General features: G+C 49.5%; 1 protein-coding gene across 1 annotated transcript in view; it reads left to right on the forward strand.

Annotated features, from left to right (window-relative positions):
* The first annotated feature begins 3,217 nt into the window (after positions 1–3,217).
* GNL1 (G protein nucleolar 1 (putative)) overlaps positions 3,218–23,427 on the forward strand; it is a 176,334-nt gene continuing 156,124 nt past the window's right edge. The window contains exon 1 of the mRNA XM_078641705.1: positions 3,218–3,412. Coding sequence (XP_078497831.1) covers positions 3,340–3,412 — 73 coding nt within the window. The 5' untranslated portion in view covers positions 3,218–3,339. The remainder of the gene's footprint in view (positions 3,413–23,427) is intronic.

A 23,427-nucleotide genomic window follows, 5' to 3' on the forward strand; every position in this document is an offset into this window, starting at 1 on the left:
TCAGCCATCAGCCGTTCGGATTCCTATTTGAGGGGGACTCTACTCGCAGGTGAAGCCTCTGTTGAGAATTCCTGAGCCTCTGGTTCTACTGCGGGGAACGCGGGCTGAAAGACATCGCATCGCTATTGTGGGTCGCTGCAGCTGAGGAGCTGTTGCCGCTAAGAACCCGCATTTGCCTGTGTTACCAAAGTCATTGTTATCGCTATTGAGGGCCGCAGCAGCTGAGGAGCTGTTGCCGCTGAGAGCCCGCACTTGCCTGTGTTACCAAAGTCATCGTTATCGCTACTGTGGGCTGCCGCAGCTAAGGAGCTGTTGCTGCTGAGAGCCCGCACTTGCCTGTGTTACCAAAGTCATCGTTATTGCTACTGTGGGCCGCCGCAGCTGAGGAGCTGTTGCTGCTGAGAGCCCGCACTTGCCTGTGTTACCAAAGTCATCGTTATCGCTACTGTGGGCCGCCGCAGCTGAGGAGCTGTTGCTGCTGAGAGCCCACACTTGCCTGTGTTACCAAAGTCATAGTTATCGCTACTGTGGGCTGCCGCAGCTGAGGAGCTGTTGCTGCTGAGAGCCCGCACTTGCCTGTGTTACCAAAGTCATCGTTATTGCTACTGTGGGCCGCCGCAGCTGAGGAGCTGTTGCTGCTGAGAGCCCGCACTTGCCTGTGTTACCAAAGTCATCGTTATCGCTACTGTGGGCTGCCGCAGCTGAGGAGCTGTTGCTGCTGAGAGCCCGCACTTGCCTGTGTTACCAAAGTCATCGTTATTGCTACTGTGGGCCGCCGCAGCTGAGGAGCTGTTGCTGCTGAGAGCCCGCACTTGCCTGTGTTACCAAAGTCATCGTTATCGCTACTGTGGGCTGCCGCAGCTGAGGAGCTGTTGCTGCTGAGAGCCCACACTTGCCTGTGTTACCAAAGTCATAGTTATCGCTACTGTGGGCTGCCGCAGCTGAGGAGCTGTTGCTGCTGAGAGCCCGCACTTGCCTGTGTTACCAAAGTCATCGTTATTGCTACTGTGGGCCGCCGCAGCTGAGGAGCTGTTGCTGCTGAGAGCCCGCACTTGCCTGTGTTACCAAAGTCATCGTTATCGCTACTGTGGGCTGCCGCAGCTGAGGAGCTGTTGCTGCTGAGAGCCCGCACTTGCCTGTGTTACCAAAGTCATCGTTATTGCTACTGTGGGCCGCCGCAGCTGAGGAGCTGTTGCTGCTGAGAGCCCGCACTTGCCTGTGTTACCAAAGTCATCGTTATCGCTACTGTGGGCTGCCGCAGCTGAGGAGCTGTTGCTGCTGAGAGCCCGCACTTGCCTGTGTTACCAAAGTCATCGTTATCGCTATTGTGGGCCGCCGCAGCTGAGGAGCTGTTGCCGCTGAGAGCCCACATTTGCCTGTGTTACCAAAATCCTCGCTATCAAGGCACTGATCTTATCTAGGCTGGACTATGTCAATGTTTTGTACCTGCGTCTCCCGGACTATCTAGTCCAGTGTTACAAGTAGCACAGAGCATGGCAGCACGTCTAATGTACAAGCTACCTAAACACACCTCAGTATCTTATTTCTGTGAGAAGATCCTCTGGCTTCCAGTGAGCTAGCGCATAATGTTTAAAACTCTGCCAATGGCGCTCCAAGGCCTCCACAACAGGGGTCCCGCATACTTAAAAGCGGGCATCAAGGAGTAAAGACCAGGAAGGGAGCTGCGGGCTTGTTAATCACCCATTTTAAAAACAATGGAGAGGGGGTGCTCTTTGACTATCAGGGCGGCAAGCATGTGGAACCAGATGCCTGGTCATCTGAGATCAATTCAACCTTCAGAAAGACGTATCTTCTTAAACTTTGAGGGATTTTTCACACCTAATGGAATCTGCCTCTCCTCACCTGTGTCTGTTGCCGAGAGCCAGGACATGCAGCGAGTAGCCGTGCGCTAAATAAAATCCTACTCATTCATTCATTGATTCACAGTTGATATTTAAAGGCACCCCAAGGGGGATGCTTATTCACTGTTGTAAGCTTTTGCATCCACTAGTGAACTCCATGACACCTAATCCAAAGAACGCGAGAACCTGCAGTTGTACAAAGAGTCAACGCCAAGCTGCACCAAAGAGGATGTATCCGCTACACACCCACGATCGTCACTAAAGCCAGTACACCTGTCAATGTTCGGCACACTTTGCCCCAGCAATCCTCCGGCACCACTTGTCCAGCATGAGCGTGAGCCCTCACACTGGCACAGGCCGACGGATCCAGTCCGTTCAGCATTCCACTACTACCGGACTGGGAGCTGCCCTCCTCTGCTCCCTTGCCTCAAAGAACTGGTGGGTCCCAAACATAGAGAAGCTTCTACCCCCCCAGATCCATTAGTAAAATGTGCACGAAGCTGTGCAACTAGAGACTGAGTGTATGGATACATTCAAGGCAACATCTGTGTAAATGTCATTCCCTTGAGCCTCCCTCCTCTGCTCAGCATACAAGGTAGTAGAACTGTGAGAACTCCATGTCTTTAATGCTGTAGAACGTCTCTAGTTACTGCATATGTTTGTTTATTGTAAGAAAAGCTTTATACTCTTTTGTAAAAAAAGAACACGGCTGCTTGGACCCTGTAAGCTATTGAGAGAGATACCTGCATGGCTTGTGGTAGATGTTCTACCCCTGCAGCAACCTTGGACAGTAAGCCATGATAGCTGCATTTCACTATCCCCTAAAAAAAACACAAAAAAACAAGCATTGGCACAGCCAATAGGTCGCGCTTTTGGGACCTTATAAGTATTTAGTTCTGCAGCACAATATCCTTGGTGCTGGCTAAACACTTATAAGGTCCCAAAGGCGAGACCTGTTGGCTATGCCAATGCTTGTTTTAGAAGACCTATTGGCTTTGCCAGTGCTTGTTTTAGCAGGCCTATTGGCGTTGCCAATGCTTGTTTTTTAGTGCGTGTTGGGCTTGTAACAAACGTCACGTTTTCTGCCCAGCGGGACCGTTTGCGCACTCTCAGAAGGAAGCCACCGGTCATACCTTTGCTGTAAAGCTGTTAGCCAATCAAAGGACGCTTGCTGTTCAAACCTCGTTTTCGAACCCAATCCGACCTGAGTAATGCGCTGTCATCGAGGGTAGAAACTCACTCTGTGAAAATAAAAACGCATGTTGGCTGGGGGTTAGCGGCGATTGGTCGAATGAGTCATGACGTCTGTTGACGTAGGCGTTCCCTCATTGGTTGGCGGCCGGGGTCTGGTGGCAGCGGGCCCTGTGATTGGTGCGGCTGTTGCGGTTGAGTGGGAGGCCGGAGCTCATCGCCCGCGCCAGGGCCAGCGCTCGGAGCAGCAGCGGTGCGTGGCGGGGCCGGAGCGCAGGCCGCAGACATGCCGCGCAAGAAGCCCTTCAGTGTCAAGCAGAAGAAGAAGCAGCTGCAGGACAAGCGCGAGCGCAAGAGAGGTGAGTGACCGGCCAACTGCAGGAGAGCACCCCTGGAGCACTGCCGATACTGACCAATGAGAGGCCAGCACCCCTGGATGATAGACCAATGAGAGGCCAGCACCCCCATACACACTGCCAATACTGACCAATGAGAGGCCAGCACCCCTATACACTTTGCCAATACTGACCAATGAGAGGCCAGCACCCCCATACACCCTGCTGATGCTGACCAAGAAAGGCCAGCACCCCTGGAATACTGCGGATACTGACCAATGAGAGGCCAGCACCCCTATACAGTCTGTCAATACTGACCAATGAGAGGCCAGCACCCCATACACTCTACCAATACTGACCAATGAGAGGCCAGCACCCCTATACACTCTGCTGATGCTTACCAAGAAAGGCCAGCACCCCTGGAATACTGCGGATACTGACCAATGAGAGGCCAGCACCCCTATACACTCTGTCAATACTGACCAATTGGAGGCCAGCACCCCCATACACTCTACCAATACTGACCAATGAGAGGCCAGCACCCCTATACACTCTGCTGATGCTTACCAAGAAAGGCCAGCACCCCTGGAACACTGCCGATAATGACCAATGAGAGGCCAGCACCCCTATACACTCTGCTGATGCTGACCAATGAGGCCAGCACCCCTATACACTCTGCTGATGCTGACCAATGAGGCCAGCACCCCTATACACTCTGCTGATACTGACCAATGAGAGGCCAGCACCCCTATACACTCTGCCAGTACTGACCAAAGAGAGGCCAGCACCCCAGGAACACTGCCGATACTGACCAATGAGAGGCCAGCACCCCTATACACTCTGCCGATGCTGACTAATGAGAGGCCAGCACCCCTACACACACTGCCGATACTGACCAATGAGAGGCCAGCACCCCTATACACTCTGATGTTGACCAATGAGAGGCCAGCACCACTATACACTCTGCCAATACTTACCAATGAGAGGCCAGCACCCCTATACACTCTGATGCTGACCAATGAGAGGCCAGCACCCATATACACTCTGCCGATACTGACCAATGAGAGGCTAGCACCCCTATACACTCTGCCGATACTGACCAATGAGAGGCCAGCACCGCTATGCACACTGCCGATGCTAGACCAATGAGAGGCCAGCACCCCTATACACTCTGCTGATGCTAGACCGAGAGGCCAGCACCCCTATACACACTGCCGATGCTAGACCAATGAGAGGCCAGCACTCCTATACACTCTGCCGATACTGACCAATGAGAGGCCAGCACCCCTCTACAGTATGCTGATGCTGACCAATGAGAGCCAAGCACTCCAGAGGCCAGCACCCCTATACACTCTGCCGATGCTAGACCAATGAGAGGCCAGAACCCCTATACACTGCAGAAGTAAAGTAAATAGTAAATCCACATTTGTAAAGCGCACAATCACCCGTAAGGGTCTCCAGGCGCTGGGGGCCGTCGGGAAGATTAAGCAAGCTATTGCCCAGAGTCACATGGTGCTGGGCTAATCTGCCGCCGGTGCCGGGGATCAAACCGTGATCCCCAGATTCCGGAGTCAGTCGCCCTGGCCGCGGCACCACACCTCTTCCTAAGCTGGCCAATGAGAGGCCAGCACCCCTCGAAAACCCTGCGATGCTGATCAATGAGAGTCCATTACCCCTATACACTCTGCTGGTGCTAGACCAATGAGAGGCCAGCACCCCCATACACTCTGCTGATGCTAGACCAATGAGAGACCAGCACACCTATACACTCCTCTGATGCTAGACCAATGAGAGGCCAGCACCCCCATACTGACCAACCAGGTGGCAGTGCCCCTTGACCCAGCCTATGACTGACCAGCAACCCTTGATACAGACTCCTATCTGAGCACTGCTCTATGGAGACCAGTGAGAGGGCACCAACCCTCTGATGCTGGCCAATCACATGCCAGCCCCGCTTAGTATCACTCACTGTTATACATATATGTAAAGCCCTACACTGACACATGCCAGCACCCCTTTGCATCACTCACTGATACACATACATGTAAAGCCCACACTAACACAGGCCCGTACCACATAGCATCACTCACTGAAACATACATGTAAATCCCCACACTGACACAGGCCAGCAGCCCCTAGCATAACTTGCTGATACACATGCGTGTTATTTCTCGCGCTGACAGTCACCAACCTTAAGCAGCACTGACTGATCCACATACATGTAAAGCCCCACACTGAGACAGGCCAGCACCCCTAAGCAGCACTGACTGGATCCACTTACATGTAAAGCCCCACACTGACACAGGCCAGCACCCCCTAGCATTACTTACTGATACACATACGTGTTATTTCCCACGCTGACACAGGCCAGCACCCCTAAGCAGCACTGACTGATCCACATACATGTAAAGCCCCACACTGACACAGGCCAGCACCCCTTTGCATCACTCACTGTTACACATACATGTAAAGACCCACACTAACACTGGCCAGCACCCCTTTGCATTACTCACTGATACACATACATGTAAAGCTCCACACTGACACAGGCCAGCACCCCTAAGCAGCACTGGAAGATACACATACATGTAAATCCCCACACTGACACAGGCCAGCAGCCCCTAGCATAACTTGCTGATACACATGCGTGTTATTTCTCGCGCTGACAGTCACCAACCTTAAGCAGCACTGACTGATCCACATACCTGTAAAGCCCCACACTGAGACAGGCCAGCACCCCTAAGCAGCACTGACTGGATCCACTTACATGTAAAGCCCCACACTGACACAGGCCAGCACCCCTAAGCAGCACTGACTGGATCCACTTACATGTAAAGCCCCACACTGACACAGGCCAGCACCCCCTAGCATTACTTACTGATACACATGCATGTTATTTCTCGCGCTGACAGTCACCAACCTTAAGCAGCACTGACTGATCCACATACATGTAAAGCCCCACACTGACACAGGCCAGCACCCCTAGGCGTCACTCACTGATACACATACATGTAAAGACCCACACTGACACAGGCCAGCGCCCCTTAGAAGCACTGACTGATCCACATACATGTAAAGCCCCACACTGAGACAGGCCAGCACTCCTAAGCAGCACTGACTGGATCCACATACATGTAAAGCCCCACACTGACACAGGCCAGCACCCCTAGGCGTCACTCACTGATACACATACATGTAAAGACCCACACTGACACAGGCCAGCGCCCCTTAGAAGCACGGACTGATCCTCATACATGTAAAGCCCCACACTGATACAGGCCAGCACCCCTAAGCAGCACTGACTGAGCCACATACATGTAAAGCCCCACACTGACACAGGCCAGCACCCCTAAGCAGCACTGACTGATCCACATACATGTAAAGCCCCACACGGACACAGGCCAGCACCCCTTAGAAGCACTGACTGATCCACATACATGTAAAGCCCCACACTGACACAGGCCAGCACCCCTAAGCAGCACTGACTGATCCACATACATGTAAAGCTCCACACTGACACAGGCCAGCACCCCTAAGCAGCACTGACTGATCCACATACATGTAAAGCCCCACACTGACACAGGCCAGCACCCCTTAGAAGCACTGACTGATCCACATACATGTAAAGCCCCACACGGACACAGGCCAGCACCCCTTAGAAGCACTGACTGATCCACATACATGTAAAGACCCACACGGACACAGGCCAGCACCCCCTAGCATTACTTATTGATACACATACGTGTTATTTGCCCCTTAGAAGCACTGACTGGTGCATTTAAATCCTCACAGTAATAGAAGCCAGGGCCACGGTAAATACACACCACCGGCATGTGCTCCGCTGCACCAAGGCCTGCATCACCAAAAATACAGGCAAGTAATGGCGCAGCACCCGTCTCTCCTGAGACGGGCCCCAGCAGTGGTGGTTGAGGTTGTTTGCCTCTGATGTCCAGGGTTCTGCCCAGCTTCAGTTCTACAAACTGAGCTAGGTACCACTCGTTCTCTCCGGATAGGGAGGCCGGGCAGTGTGAGGCTTCTCTGGGCGCTGGTGTGAGGTCCTTGAGGTCAACACTCCGATCAACCAACACATTCTCTCCATTCCCAGCCTAGTGCTTGTCCTTTTGGGAAAAGAGAGTACTTTTTTTTATTTTTATTTTTTTATTGGACCTTTATTGTTTCAGCAAGGAAATACAAACATGGGCCTTCAACCAGTCAGGCCGGCCGCTAAACACGTCAGAAATAGAGCAATACATTACAGAAAAAGACAATCAAGGTCTGAAGAGCGTCCAGGATAGAACACATGTGGAAACTTAGACTATGAGAACAAGGATCCAAGAAGGTCCATTTTACAACAAAGAGAAATAAAATAAATCGATGCCGTACAGTCATACATGCTCCTATGATAGCAAACAAAAAGCAGAAAACCCGCCAGCAGTGTAAATATATTCGAAGTAATGGGGGATAGGGCCTTTAAGAAAGTACTTTTAATCCCCCTGTGGTACTACACAGTCCAGTGGAGGTGTACAGTCTAATATCCCTGGTCACGCTTCCCCTGTGGGCACCTTGCCCATCCCCATTTGTTCATGCTCTAACTCACGGGGCGACTTAGTCTAATGTAGACGCCCACAGCAGGGCGCAGGTGAAGAAGGCACAGCTGCCTTGGTCCTGACGGCAGATGGAAATGTCTGCTCTTGGTGTGCTTCCTGGGTTGCTCAGGGGATGCTGGGTGCAGCCTCCATCTGCAGTGCACACGTCCTCTTGAGTGAGGAGCTGGGTGCTGCTCAGTGAATCTATTATTGCGCCCTGCTTCCAGACCACCGATGGATAGCTGAGTAGGTGTAGCCCAACATGGCCGGCGCAGAATTCGTGTAGCATGAGACTTATAACCCATCAGTGGCTGGTGCAGGTAGTTGTAGCCTAAGAAGGGCCGGTGTAGAAATACTTGTCCCTGATGCAGGCTTAGCATGAGCCAGGCCAGTAACCTTCCAGGACCCACAGGCACAGGCTTGCAACACAGCAGCACCCCCGCTAGTCCAGCTAATCATCAGACTGTAGCTCCTGGCGATGGCTGATAACAAATCGACACCGCAGCACAGATCTTCGTGTGAAGACGCCTTTTGTGAGTTTGTAAATTTTGAGCATGATGAAGTCTGACTCGTTGGTGATTCTCTTGGTTTTACTGGGCTTCTTTTGTGGTGAGTCACAAGTTAGACAATTTGGAAGAAGTTAGTGTTGTTGTGAAATCCAGATCCGAAAGAGCTGCCTATTTCTATGCGACTGTTGCCTCAGTGGGGAACTGCAACTCAGAAAGAGGGGTCTGGATTGATTTCAGTTGAGTGGTTTTGTCCTTGTGTGAACTTTACGCAAACTGTTTCCTCTTCTCCCCCTCAACACTAGGAAGACCAATATTCGAGCATGTATGATGTTAAACTATTCCAGAAATGCCTTCACGTAGACATGCCTGTCTGCATCCTTTCCCGCTTGCAAACTATACCGAATTCAGCTTCATGTCTTTTGTCAGATATCTCCAAAAGCGAATCTATAAAAGCTTCGGTTAGGAAAATGATTCTTTAAAAATCCACATCTTACAGGGCCCTCCATGATTTTCCGCCTTCTTACTTGGAAAGTGAAATGTCCACGCTGGTCACCATCTTGGGTCATCTTCCAGTTTCCCCCTGATCTTCCCCTTGGTTGTATCTTTTGCCTCTAAGAGATGAAAGGCTGTTCACGGGGTGTATGGTAGCTTACCTCTATTAGATGAAAGGCTGTTCACGGGGTGTATGGTATCTTACCTCTATTAGATGAAAGGCTGTTCACGGGGTGTATGGTAGCTTACCTCTATTAGATGAAAGGCTGTTCACGGGGTGTATGGTATCTTACCTCTATTAGATGAAAGGCTGTTCACGGGGTGTATGGTATCTTATCTCTATTCTGGTGGAGACTTGCTTTGATTTAGTTGAATATTGACGTTTTGGATTATAATCGAGCTATACATTTGTTTGTCTTAGCCCTGATGAAGTCTTTGGCTATTACCAATAGACGAAACACTTGTTCCAAAATTGGTATATAAAAAATCTGGACGGGTCATGTGCATGCATACGTGGTGACGCTAGTGTGCTTATGTCATCATGGTGTTAATGCAGGTGTTTGGTGCAAAAGGTTCGTGGAAGTATAGGTGAGTTGGTGCCTCCCCACATTTTAAGTAGAGTCTTTTGCATCTTGCCTCTGGGGTAAGAGAATTGGTGTTGAGAGTTCATTGCGATTTAAAAAAAAAAAAAAAGTTTTGTGTCTAAGAATTTAGTCAGGAGATTTAACAGTGCGCCAGAATCTATATTGTTTTTATAGAAGATACTTCGAAGGTTGCTGTTCCCCCACCACCATGCGGACATTGTTTAGTAAACATTATGTTTCTAGGGTTGGATTACCATACGTTGAATTGAACAGAAAGACCTTCTTTGTCCTCATTCTCTCAATGAAGCCGGCCCCAGCAGGTCAGCCTATGACCTGAGAGATGAAACACTTGAGCAGAGGACTCTGGTCATCGACTAGAAGGTACAGGTTGTCTGTCTCCAGGCAACAGTCAAAGTGAACACTATAGACCGTCTGACATAATGAGAGTGCTGAGGCACTTTGACCTCCGCATCACCTCTGGCAAAGAAGCACTTTGGAACGGTTGGCTACGTCCAAATGTTTGTAGTCCATGTGGCATATGAGGGGACAGTTGGCTTGGGCCCAACGACCTTACTGTCCTGTCTTCTTCATCCGTTTCATGGAGCCGCTTGGTGCTCTACTCACAGACACCAGCATCAAGAGTCACCGATATAATGATGATACACCAGTCTACCTGAGAGTCTCCTCTGCTTCAGACATCTCAAACACGGCTTGCCCATCATCCAGACAGATGTCCAGCGCCTCCCCGAAGCTCCACCCAACCAAAACCGAATTGCTATAATTTTCCAAGAACAAGAAACGTTATAAACCTGGTTTAAGGACATGAAGCTTAGCTGCTTCGAACCCCATCGTTCACCGAATGCCAACTCAATTGGCTTCACGTGGTTTTTGTCCTTTCGGCTAGTTTCGCAATATAGAAATATTGTATACACACATGGCATCACTGGCAATCTAGACTAGTCAGGGCTTGGTATTATTGCACCAGCTTTACCATGCGTGACTCGACTTAGTATATTTTGCAGCTGCTTCCACCCTTGAGGAAGGAGTCAGTGTTGTTTTTAGCAGCTGGCACCTTCCAGAGCAGGGCTCCGTATTACTTCACAGGCTGGCATTCTGCAGGACAGGATTGGTATTACTGCACTGTCTACCACCCTGCAGGACACGGGTTCGGTATTGCTGCTTTGGTTGGCATCTGGAAGAGCAGAAGTTTGTATTTTTACCAGCTGTTGCCTCCTGTGCAGTGCTCAGTATTTATTGTTGGTCTGGCTAGGACCTTCGCGCAGGCATCTGTATTAACCATACTAGATTCCACCCTCGAGGGCAGTGCTAGGTATTATTGATCCAGTTGGCACCGCCTACCACCGTTGCTAATCTTCACAAAAGTTATTTACAAAAGTTTAAGCTATTGCCATTATAAATTACAATAACTTTTTATTTAAGTATTAATTATAAAAAAAAATAAAAGCCATTGTTATTTGTAATATCAATACATCTAACTCACATAAATACAACACATATTGCATTATAAATGATATAGGTGTCACATTTGCGAAAGTTAAAACTATTTGCATTGCAAATGACGAAGCTATTAATTTAGCTATTTTCAAAACCAACACATAAATACAAAATTTGTCCTTTACAATACCAATAGCTCAAACTTTCATAATGCGAGACCTATTGCATTGCAAATGCTTGTTTGTATCTCTTATGGCCCTCCTCCTTTACCCCTGTCTCTTGCCACACACTTTTGCTGCCCTCTTCCCTACATTCCCATGATGCCTTTTGGAATCGATACGATTTCAGAAGGAGGCTTTAAGGCACGCCCTTCAGTACGGTTGGCTCGCGTCGTCGTTTGTTAGACGGCGCGTGATTGGCAATTGGAGATTTTTGTTTCCGCCTTGTCCACTTTTAGGATGGCCTATTTCGACTGCCCAATGCCATGTTTGTTTCGGTGACGTATGAGGGCTTGTTTTTATTCGGTCTGTGTTTTCATTATGTTGGCTTTTCTTCCTGTGTGGACTTGGTGTTTGCTTTTTGATCCAAACGTGTTCACCCATCAACAGTTCAACAAGGATTGTCGAAGTGCTATTAAACTTCAGGGATAAAAGCTGAGTGAAATTGCACTGAGCGAGCTTTCTCAACAAAACTCTTTCAGTTGGTGGGTGCTTTCCTAACAAATTTCCTATGTTTCTGTCCGTGTTTTCATAATGTACTGTTTAAGCTTAAAGGGCACTCTGTTACATTGGAAAACAAGCATTTACAATGCAATGGTTTTGCCTTCGGAAAAGTTAGAGCTATTGGCATTGTAAATGACAAACTTTTTTATTTATGTGTTGGTTTTGAAAACAGATAAATAAATGGCATTGTCATTTAAAATGTATGTAAATGTATTTGAGCTTGTAAAGCGCACTGCTACCCGTCCATAGGTTTCCTGGCGCTGTATAACTCTGGGGAACCCGTCCTGGCTTTCCCTGTGGGATGGTCCCTGCTGGGAGTCCCCAAGGTGGAGCCAGGCATCCCTGGAATTGATGGGGCCGTTGTGGAGATTAGGCAAGCTAATGCCCAGAGTTGCCGAGTGGAACCCCTGATTAGAGTAAGCACCGAAGCGAGAATTATCAAGTCCGCTGACCCAAGTCCACGACCCTGCCGCGTCGGGAATTGAACCCTCATCCCGGGCCGACTTCTGCTCCCGGGTCTGCCGCCTCTAACCAGTGAGCCACACTACTCCACAGTATGCTTCATGCAGCAGCGCTGCCAAGGGACTCTGCGTGTGCCGCGTAGTTGTTTGCCTGTTAAACATAAAAAACCATCCAAATTATAGTGAATAGTATTTGTTTTAAAGAACTCGACGCTTGTGGTGCTGTTCATACAGGTAAGTCATCGAGTGGCGCAAAACCGCTTCCTCACCGCTCCCATCACATAAAGGAGGCGCTGTTAATTGGGTGATAATTTCGAGGGGTGTCGGGTGGATGGGGACAAGTCATGGATGACTGGATTTTTTCAGTACTTGTGACAGGATGGAGGGACGTTTTAGTTGATCATTAACTGTACAGGTTTACACCCACAAGAGTAGAGAAGGGGAACAACTTTTATCTGATGGGGGGGGGAGGGGGTTATGGGGCATACGGACGATCTTATACTGGACTGTGTGGAGTGGGGACTTCGAGGGTTAATGATTGATTAAAAAAAAAAGGTGCGTGCCAAGCCATCCAAAGCCGTGTGCGGCTAGTTTGGCACGACAAAGGTGATTGATGCCCGCTACTATCACAAGTACGGCTGTCGCTGTCTGCTTCCTGCGTAATTGTCTGCCTTGGTTTAACGGCAGTGGGCGAACAAAGCTAGGGCATCGCCCACGTACCCCTGCCACCGCACGCCCCTCCCAGGTGCGCTGCTGTGAGAGCCTTTTGTGGTGGCGTGGGACGGTACAGCTTGTTCTGTTGCCCAGGATGCTGGCACTGACTCAGTACAGAGGGTGGGGGCAGACGGAAAGCAGCTCGCCTCCTGGCACGTGCGTTCTACCAGAAAGACATGCAGGCGGGGCACGAGGGAGGATGTGGGGATTACTTCTCTTCTCTATATAGGTTAGTTCCGAACAACGGTTTACGTAATAAATGGGGTACTAATGCAACAGGTGTACCGCTACAGCCTGTGGCGTGTAAGATATGAAATGTGCGTCATGTAACGTATGTGCTCCACTCAGCCGTGCATCCTTCCGTTCAAGCTTGCAAACCCGTGTACCTGCAAATTCAGGAGCAGATTCCGGCGTGCCCTGCTGCATGGTCCATTTAACTATGTGATTGAAACTCGCCCTTTGATCGTCTATTAAGATCAGTCCGCTTACTAAGTACCTATGGGCATCACGAACGACTGGTATACGCAGTCCGCTAACCTCTTTGCTCAAGCGACCGACGGGAACACTCGACTTTGAGAGAGCGCTTTTGTTAAAAAAAAAAAAATCGACTTCGCAGGGTAATCTTAACCGAGCTGACCCGATTTTAATTACGATGTCTCGTTTTATGCAGTGCATTACGTTACGGGAATGGAGGCTGAAAGCAACTCACCTGGACTGCCTCCGGCAGCGGTCGGCCGCGGAATGGCCAAAACAAACCTGGACGCCCCAAAAAAAATAAACCCCGCCCACCGCCGCACTGACGTCCTAAAAGGGGCTGGATGAGAAAAACATCCCAGGAACGCCCACGAATCGCCTCGGTGAATGATGGACGCCTCTGTCTTCCAATCGCTAGCCTCCATTTATGGAGCTAGCCAGTGGAAGAAGGGGCGGATTCAAGTCCCCCATACTGTAAACAAAAGTTTTTGCCTGGGCGGAGCACTGCTTCGCAGTGCTACGGCCCAGGCGAAACCTAAAAAGGCAATTAAAAAAGATTAAACAGTAAATGTTGCTAGTAACTTTCATTTGTATCGGTAAACCATCTGTTTTGCAAAGAATGCTTAAAAAAATTGTTATTATAATCTCCTTAGTTTGCTCTGTTGAACCCGTTAATGTGTGTGCAGCGTGGGATCCTGGCTTCATGTTTCAGGCTAACTACGGAGGTACCGTGTTGGGCTTTTCTTTACTGAACTCTATTACGCTGAAGCTATCTAAGCATCGAGGTACGAGTGCATGCAGTATTTATTATGATAACGTTATGGCAAAGACTTGAGCCAACCTTCTAAATTGTGAGTAATTCTGCCCTGAGACAAATTGGTCTGCGCTTTTTTTCCAGAACCAATATTGTCTGTTTCCCCTGCACCCCACCACTAACAACCCCTCCTCCACAATTTGTAGATGTGGTGAGCTGAAACATAAATATGGTACAGAATCAGGGTGACTGCACAAGAGTTGTGCATGTTTTACCCCTTTCCGACCTCTGATCCACTTGCTTGTATTATCTGGCGAAAAGTGCACAACTTAATTCCGCAATCAGGCGCAAGCATTCTGTGCATTTCCCCCCCTGAAGAAGCAATTGTATAGTGTACGCACGCACACGCTCCTCAGATGAAACCAACCTGTAGACGAATAGTTAAGGCCATGAACAGGCATTAGAGACTTAAATGCTAAACATGCACATCCGTTGCAGTGTAGAAATATGACATAGCATAAGTTGTTATAGCAGCATAGACGTAGAATAAAGATCATGCATGCGCCTCCATTTTTGTTCAAAACTATACATCAAAGCAGGATTCCCTCAAAGCTTAATTATCTCACCCATGGTCCCCTCTGCTGCTTTGGAGGACTCCCCTTGTTAAAACTATGAGGAATATATAATATCTTTTGAAGTAAGCAGCTCGTTTCTTGCATGGTCAGTGGTGCTGAAAGCCCAGGCACAGTGTGCTGTTTTAAAGTCAGGTGGGAAGTTCGGGCCCAACAACAAATATCTGAACAAAGTCTGAGAATGTTGAGCCAGCGCTGCAACCTGTGTTTTGTCTGACCATAACTGTGTTTGAATAATACTTTTGTGCCTTATTTCATTTGTACTATGTCTTTTCCTGTTTATGCCTTTTTAGGTCTCGCACCTGGCAAAGACAGCGCGACGCGCTGTCTCGCCTGCGAGACCTATAGTCACCGGCTACGCTTTCAATGAGACAGGAGATGGGCACGCGCAGCATGCCGGAATCGGATCAGGTCGCGCGCGCTTGCCCATCTCCGGTCTTCCTTGAAAGCCTCATGCACTTCTCGCATGCAGTAACGGCCAACACACACAGCCACACCCCTCCCTGCGCACACACACACAAGCGTACACACACGCGCGCACACACACACACACACACTCTAGCGCACACATACAGAGACACACACCACACACCCCCGCCACCCCCAGTACTAATAAAGCCCCACTTACTGCATCTGCGCCACTTCTATCTTCTGCAGCCTCCACGGGGCTCTCCCTCAGGCATGGGAGCCCCGCGTCACCACTGCTCCTCTGGGCCAGCCACTCCGTGGGCACGGGCTTCCTGCAGAAGACGGAAGTCCCGCCCCACGACAGGCATGACGCTCCCGAACTTCCGGTTCCAGGATGTGCACGCTTACGGCTTGTTTTTCTTGCATTAGGGCACTTTTCAGTCCACCGGGAACAATGGTAGAGGGCGCAAGGTCACAGCAGCAGTAGGAAAAACTGCATGACGTGGGGTGCCGAGGAACTGCGCTAATTTTGAATAACTATTACTGCTGGCACCGTCGTTGCGGAAGCGGCATCTCTTTTCTGCTGAGTTTTGAGCGTTTTGTTTTTCTTTTCTGGTTTAGTAATACTTTTAATTTGCGGTGGTCATGCTGCGCTACCATGTGCACCTCCCACACTGGAATGCTAATCCTCCCAAGCCCCCACCCCTGTTGATTTTACTACGGCCACTAGCAGACGCACTGTTCTTGTTCTAATAGCTGCCGGATTGTCACTGTTGAAATTTAAGTATGAGTATTCCGCGCGCACCCGTGTAATGGGAACCCTGCTAATGCACCGGGCACGCGCTTAGCTAGAAAAGACATGGTAGCCGTATATGCGTCTTCTGTCCATCAATGCCCCGAGCACGAAACGAGCAAGCCCCCCTCCCCTTCATGCTTCAGGAGCAGGAGTTATTAGGCCCGGTCTTTTCACAAGCCCACCCTGGAAACTGCACAATTATCAATACACCGGGCTCGTCGAGACCCGCTGCCCCCAATTACCAGTGTCGAGGCCGTCCGTTATCCTTTCCTCAGGGTTGTGTGATGCTATATGGGGGCCCACCTCTGAATCGACCCAAGTCCGGTTTGCAACAAGCACAGACTTTTGGGCGCGATTGAGCGGGGGAAAAACAGGAACCAGGGAAGGGGACTGCGGGGATGTTGACCTGCAAAGGAGACAAAAGCAAACAACCAAAGATCAACACCTGAATCTTCCCTCTTCTATTAGCTCACTCGCTATAAGATTTGTTCTGTTCTATTACCTGCTGGAAATTACGTTATCTCTGTATATCAGTTAGCCATCATCAGAGATAGAATCAAGCATTGAGTTCAATATCTCTTGACCACTGTCTATAGGAAAGAAATCCAATGAGTTTGACTTGTGGCTATTACAATCCTGGTAATGCACGTTGTCCCTAAATAATATCCAGGAATCCTTTAACAGCAGGACCCCTCAGCAAGGTTCTCCCAATATATGCAGCAAAGTCAATAAGGGTATGTTCTGTGCCACTAATAAGCCTTAGTACACAATAGTCAAATTAATTCAAAATTAGAACAGAAAGCGAAGTGAAGACGATAGGCTAGGTAATAGGGTGTTTTACCCTCTCTGCACGAGACTGCCTGTCTCCTCCAACAGAGAGAACAACCTCCCAAGCGCCACTATGTGCGCACTCCTCCTCTGCACGAGTTCGCCGTAAAAGGCGACTCCTCCAACAGAGGAGAATGCAGGCGTTTTAACCTCTCTGCATGAGACCGGCCGGTCTCCTCCAACAGAGAGAACAACTGCCTAAGCGCCACTAGGTGCGCACTCCTCCTCTGCACGAGTACGCCGAAATGCGTCTCAGCCAACAGAGGAGAATACCTGAATGCCTCCTGTTACCTGACCTAGACGAAGATAGAAGCTGGAGCCTGTTCCGGATTCCTCAGAACAGCGGTCTCTTCTCTTCACAGAGTTGTGCTGGGAACTTTGGATTCGCCGCTGTGGACCCTCGGCACGATGAAACAATTATCGGCAGCGCTCCTAGCGTCCCTGCCTTCTTATTTATTTATTATTTGTTTATTGAGGTAAGAGGTTCGATGCACTTCATGTTGCTTACAGACAGAAAAAAAAAGGGTAAACATATACAGTGCATATGCCTACATCCATAAATGGCCGGCTACCCGCACTCAAAATCAAAATCATTGGCATTAGTGTTACACGGCCCATCAGCCGACATCCAACGGACCGGCGGCGTAATGTCTGATAGCACCCACATGTATATCAGTGCTGTATTCGCCCACTTATAAATCAGTAATCTTACATTTGCAAAGTTTTTTTCTTATCTTGTACCGTAACTGAAACAAACCAAACAATGTAGTCCCCAACTTTTAGTTCCCCTTCTGCTATAATCCTTCTGTGTCACAGCATCCTCCCTCCTCAGTGCCATTATTACGAAACTTGTTCACTCCGAGTTGTCAGTGTCGTATCTGTAGGTCCCTCTATCTCCGTCTCCGATCCAGAACCATCAGCCAGTAAATACACCCGCAAGTACCCCCAATAATCCTTGGGCCTAGAGCCACCTGGCAGCTCTTCCTCATACGTTGCGAGTGTGTCTCGACAATACACCATATCTCTCATCCAGTGCTTCACCTCAGGGGCCCTTCTGCCATTCCAGTGCATAGACACCCTTCTCTTAGCCAGTAAAAGCCCTATAGCACAAAATTTGCGCTTCAATGCTCTAAGTTGCGGGATAATGCCCAACAAACAGATTTTCGCATCACACAGCATAGAGGTCCCCAGCATCTCGTTCAGGACCTGCATGACGCATTCCCAAAACCCCGCCACTTTGCGGCAGTGCCACGCTAGATGCATGAAGTCCGCATCTTCTTGCTTACACCTACAACATTGAGAATCATCTCGCAAACCATATTTTTGTAATCTCTGAGGCGTGTGGTATACCTGATGCAAATACTTGTAGTGTATTATTTTCAAGTTCCCGTTAGGGGTCAACATACCAGTGAGCGCACAGGAGGAATCCCATTCCAAGTCAGTGAGAGGTTCTGCTAGTCCAGCGCTCCATCTGTATCTAGCCTTGTGTGTATTCGCCCCCACCGCCTCTTGTACAGTTGCATACAGTTTGGATACTAGATGAGACGCTGTCGGTGTAGTTATGAGTAGTTGTAGGGGCGCGAGTGTGGGAGGTTCCTCCGGATGTGTCGGGTAGTGTTCCCTAAGCGCCCTTTGTAGTCTATAGTAGTTGAAACTGAACAATGGAGTCGGGTTTGTGATGTAGTTCAGCTTGTCCAGTGTTAGGAAGACCCCGCCATCGTATAGGTCCCCAAGAGTGTCTAGTCCCGCCCGCTTGAACAGATCCATGCCGACCTGCTCCTGCGTTACCGAAAGAGCTGGGTGATGTGCCAGAGGAAGTGTCGGTGCATACAGTGGTAAGCTGTGCGTTGCCTTGCCTATCAGCCGCCATGCCTCAGCCGTGGTATTAACTGGATTTATGTCACGTTCATGTAGTTTAGTGCGTTTATGTGTCAATATGTTGGCTAGTGGGATAGGGTCAGCGTCACCCGCCTCTACGGTCACATGTGTCAAGAAGGGCACCTCGTGGAACCAGTAATGCGCGTATTGCGCTTGCGCGCATAAGTAATATAAATAAAAGTCCGGCACCCTGAAGCCCCCCTTAGTATATGGCAGCGTCATGGTACGTAATTCCATCCTCGCTCGTTTCCCCGCCCACAACAAATTAAGGACCAGTGTGTTAATATTACGGAATACGGCTGCGGGCGGTTTGATTGGGATATTATTAAACAAGTACAGGAACTTCGGTAGAAGCACCATTTTTACAATGGCCGCCCTGTCTGCCAACGATAGGGGAAGTCTGTTCCATCTCTTAACCTTGTCCTCTAGTGACGATATGGTTCGCCCGTAGTTCGTCCTTACCACCAATTCCGGGTCTCTGTGGAACCATATACCTAAATATTTCGTAGGTTCCTCTTGCCATTTTAAAGGATAGTCTAGTTTGGTCGGGCAGGTGCTGTCCGTTAAGGACAGAACTAGGGATTTATCCCAGTTAATCTGCAACCCGGATTGTAGGCCAAACCTAATGTACTCTCTCAGGAGTGGATTAAGGTGTTGTTCGGGATTCTTAACATACAGCACCATGTCGTCTGCGTACAGTGAGATATGTATGGGTCTGGAGGGCATTTGAATCGCTGAATAGTGGTGATGCTGCCGGATCTTACATGCCAGCGGCTCCAGCACCAACGCGAATAGCATCGGCGAGAGCGGGCACCCCTGTCGAGTACCTCTGCATATTGGAATGGGCTCTGATATGTACCTGTTCAATCTGATGCGTGCTGTCAAGTTTGAATATAACATCGTTATCCAACCCAGAAAAATTTGCGGAAACCCCATACGCACCAGTACTGCATGGATAAAGGGCCAGCCGATTGTGTCAAATGCTTTAGCTGCGTCCAGTAACACAGCCACCGCCTTCGTTTCCGGTGTTAAATAATGGGCCAATGCGAACAATGTACGAGTGTTATGTGTAGTCGCTCTGTCGGGGATAAAACCAGATTGGTCTGGCCTGATCAGCAAAGGCATAAGGGGTTTCAACCTGTCCGCTAGCAAACTAGCTATGATTTTAGTGTCCACATTCAATAATGAAAGAGGGCGATATGAGTCACATTTATCTACCTCTTTACCTGGTTTCAACAATGCCACGAGCAGTGCTTCTCTCATGGACGCTGGTAGCGTCTGAGCTTCATGCGCCGCCCCGTACAGCCGCACCAAGTATGGTGCAAGTGTATCAGCGTATTTTTTATAGAATTCCGTGGCAAAGCCGTCCGGCCCAGGTGCTTTGTTATTTGGTAATCTCCGAATGGTGTCAGTCACTTCTTCCACTGTAACCGGGCGTTCTAGATATTTCCTGTGCCCGTCAGCGAGCCATGCCAGCTCTATATCTTCCATGTAGTGTAGTAAATCACCCTGTGTCGGTGATGGACGTGCTGTGTAAAGTGTCTCGTAAGTATTCATAAATTCAGTTAATATCCCCTTGGTGTCCGTGATCACCTCCCCTGAGTCTGTGCTAATGGACGTTATGTTTTGTGGGGCTCTACCCGCGCATATTTTTGCGGCCAATTCCCTACCAGGCCTACCTCCTTCCCCATACCTCCTCGCTGTCGCACGCTTTGACACATACTTCAGTTCGTCCGTCGCGAACTCATCGTATTCAGTTAGTAGCGCTTTAATTTCCCCCAAAACAGCAGCGTCGCCCGTCTGGGCGTACGTTTGTTCCAAGGTTTGTATAGCCTGTTCTCGTGTGTGCAGTTGTCGTCTTATATCCTTGAGGATGCCTGAGGTGGTGCTGATACAGATCCCCCGTATCGTGGCCTTAAAGGCCTCCCATAGCAGACCAGGGTCTTCAGTAGTTGGGGCGTTGAGATCGAAGTAATCTACTATAGCCTTGTGTATGGTTTCAACATATATGGGGTCTTGAAGTGCAGCCGCGTTGAAACGCCAAGTAAAAGGTGGTGGGTCATAGTATGGTATAGCGATGTCTAATAGTACTGGACCATGATCCGAAAGTGTTCGTTGTAGGTGAGTTATGTCCCTAACCCATGAAAGTATCTCCTGCGTGCCCAGCCAGTAGTCTAGCCTAGACCAACTATTGTTTGCTGCATTTATATGTGTCGCTATAGTCGTTACTGGGTTGCGTGTCCTCCATAAATCTACCATGTTTAGGTCTTCCATGGTGTCCCGCAGCATCAACCGCGCTTTGCCGTGCTGTTCCAGCGTATGTGTTGCCCTATCCAGAGTATCCTGTAGGGTGACATTGAAATCCCCACCCCATATTACGTGAGTTGTCTGCATATCGACGATAGTGTGCCACACCTGTCTGAAAAATTCAGGGTCATCCACATTAGGCCCATATGTGTTTACTAATAGTATCTTCTGCCGCCTTACCACTCCAGCTATTATGACGCTCCTCCCTTCTGTGTCCCTGTGTATGCTCGTGATCTCAAAACCCGTTCCCTTTCTGATCAATATGCTCACCCCTCTAGAGTATGACGAGAAGTTCGAGTTGGTGACAGACTCAGCCCATTTAGCGCCTAGTGTGGAAGTACTGTCTCGCGCTAAGTGCGTTTCCTGTAAAAACACAATGCTAACTTGTACCCTGTCAAAGTAAGCAAAGAGTCGCCTGATCTTTTTCGGGTCGCCTAGCCCCCTTACATTCCACGTTAGAAATTTGAGCGTGTTAGTACCTGTCATGGGTGTAAACTTGGATATCAATGGTGTATACCTTACATTTATAACTCTGTCTGTTCAGTGCGTACTGACGTAAACATTTTACAGTGACCGGCATCGATGTTGGTATGCTCTGTACATAGACATCTCTCACATCATAATACACAACTAAGGAGTTCGCCATGCGTCTCAGACACAGAAATTGCAGTTTGAAATATTCAGAAATTCCCGCCCTCCCCCCACCCACTTTAGCCCCCGAACTTTGCCAAAGCCATCCCTTAACAACCTTTAACTGTAATGTCAAATTCTTAGTGGGGTACACCCACTCGGGGGTATCACCAGGTTCACACGTCACCATCCACATAGTGGACGTGGACGGTCGCAAGTCCACGCTGTAATGTAATATACGTGCTCTAGTTCCCCCAACCCCTCACCTCCTCCAGCATAAGCAGGGCCGCCAAAGTGGTATGATGTCAGTTCGCCAATTTCCCCGCTATTAGTTACATCTGCGTAGCCACTAGACTGAGCCATGGTATGGACAATGTGTCTTCTGTCAGTTGAGCTATGTAAGCCATACTTTTTGCCAGGGTGACAGGCACCAGGCCATGACCACGCAATCTTCATAGCTGAGTAGCAAATAACAAGAAACCCCTATGCCCTCTACTCCATTGATACTCACAGTCATGTTGACTCTGCCGCGGCACATCCCCATCAAGGTCCATACTTACAGTGAGTTCGTAAGTGCCACGCCAGGTCACCATCCGCTACAGTCACAAATGCCTAGGCGTGTGTGAACATTCGCCCACGAATGCAGTGTCCATCGCCTGCGCCGCACAGGTGGGCCCCGAAATTCAGTACCGTGCGTCCACAGTTTGGGTCAGTCATTCCACATCGCTCGTGTCCGCACTTCGATCTTGCTGCTTGCGCCGTTTCAGTTGTTGCCTAACGTATTCCTGCGCCGCCTGTACTGTTGGTAGTATGACCGGTTTCCCGCCAGTGAAGATTTTGAGTTTCGCCGGGTATAACATTGCATATTCTTGTCCGAGTTCTCTCAGCTTCTTTTTAACTGGAGCGAATTCCTTCCGAGCCAGTTGCACCGCCATGGTATGATCTGGATAGAACTCCAGCGTGTTACCTTGATGAGTGACCTTACCCATTTCTCTGGCCAACCTAAGTATCGTGTCGCGGTCTCGGTAGTTGAGTAAGCGGGCTATGACCATGCGTGGGGCGGCACCAGGTTTCGGCACAGGCGCAAGTGAACGGTGTGCTCGTTCAACCAGGAACACGGAAGACAGTTTCTCAGAACCAAATACCTCTTTCACCAACGATTCTATATAAGTCTCCATCTTCCCTGTGTTTGTGGATTCCGGCAAGCCCGAAATCCGGACGTTGTTGCGCCTGGACCTGGCTTCCTGGTCCTCCACCTTGGCGCGCAAGCTTTCCACTGTCTTTTCCAGGCCTCCGCAGGACCTGGACATGGCCTGATGATCATCCTCCACTTGCGAGATTCGTTGTTCGGCTTCCGTTATACGCCCGTCGTGCTGTTCAATTTTCGCCGTCATGTTGTCCACTCTTTGCACCACGTTGTCCAGTTTTCCATTCATTTCCTGCAGGCTCTTCTGAATCGCCCTTAGCACCGATTCCATGCCCGTGGCGCCCGATTGTTCCTGGCCCCCTTCCGCCTCTGGGTCTGTCGTGGCCATTTTATCTTGCTTCCGCGCTTCAAATTGAAGCTTAGTTTGTTGTCTGTCTGGTTTCCCCATGTCAATCTGCTGCTTTGGCGTAGTTTGTGCCGATGACAATCTGGGGCTGCTAGCCGTTGTCCCACCGGCCGCGGAGTTGACGCGGTGTGTTTTCGCTGCAGCCCCCCACCGAGCTTTACGTGCAGTCATTAGCCAGCCATGTGCTTTGGAAATATGGCCGATCGTCTTCGTGCAGGGCCGTCTTCTCAGGGCTCCAAACGGCGCTATTATAGTG

This window comes from Lissotriton helveticus, chromosome 5_1 (assembly GCF_964261635.1).
Source record: "Lissotriton helveticus chromosome 5_1, aLisHel1.1, whole genome shotgun sequence".
Classification (NCBI taxonomy): Eukaryota; Metazoa; Chordata; class Amphibia; order Caudata; family Salamandridae; genus Lissotriton; species Lissotriton helveticus.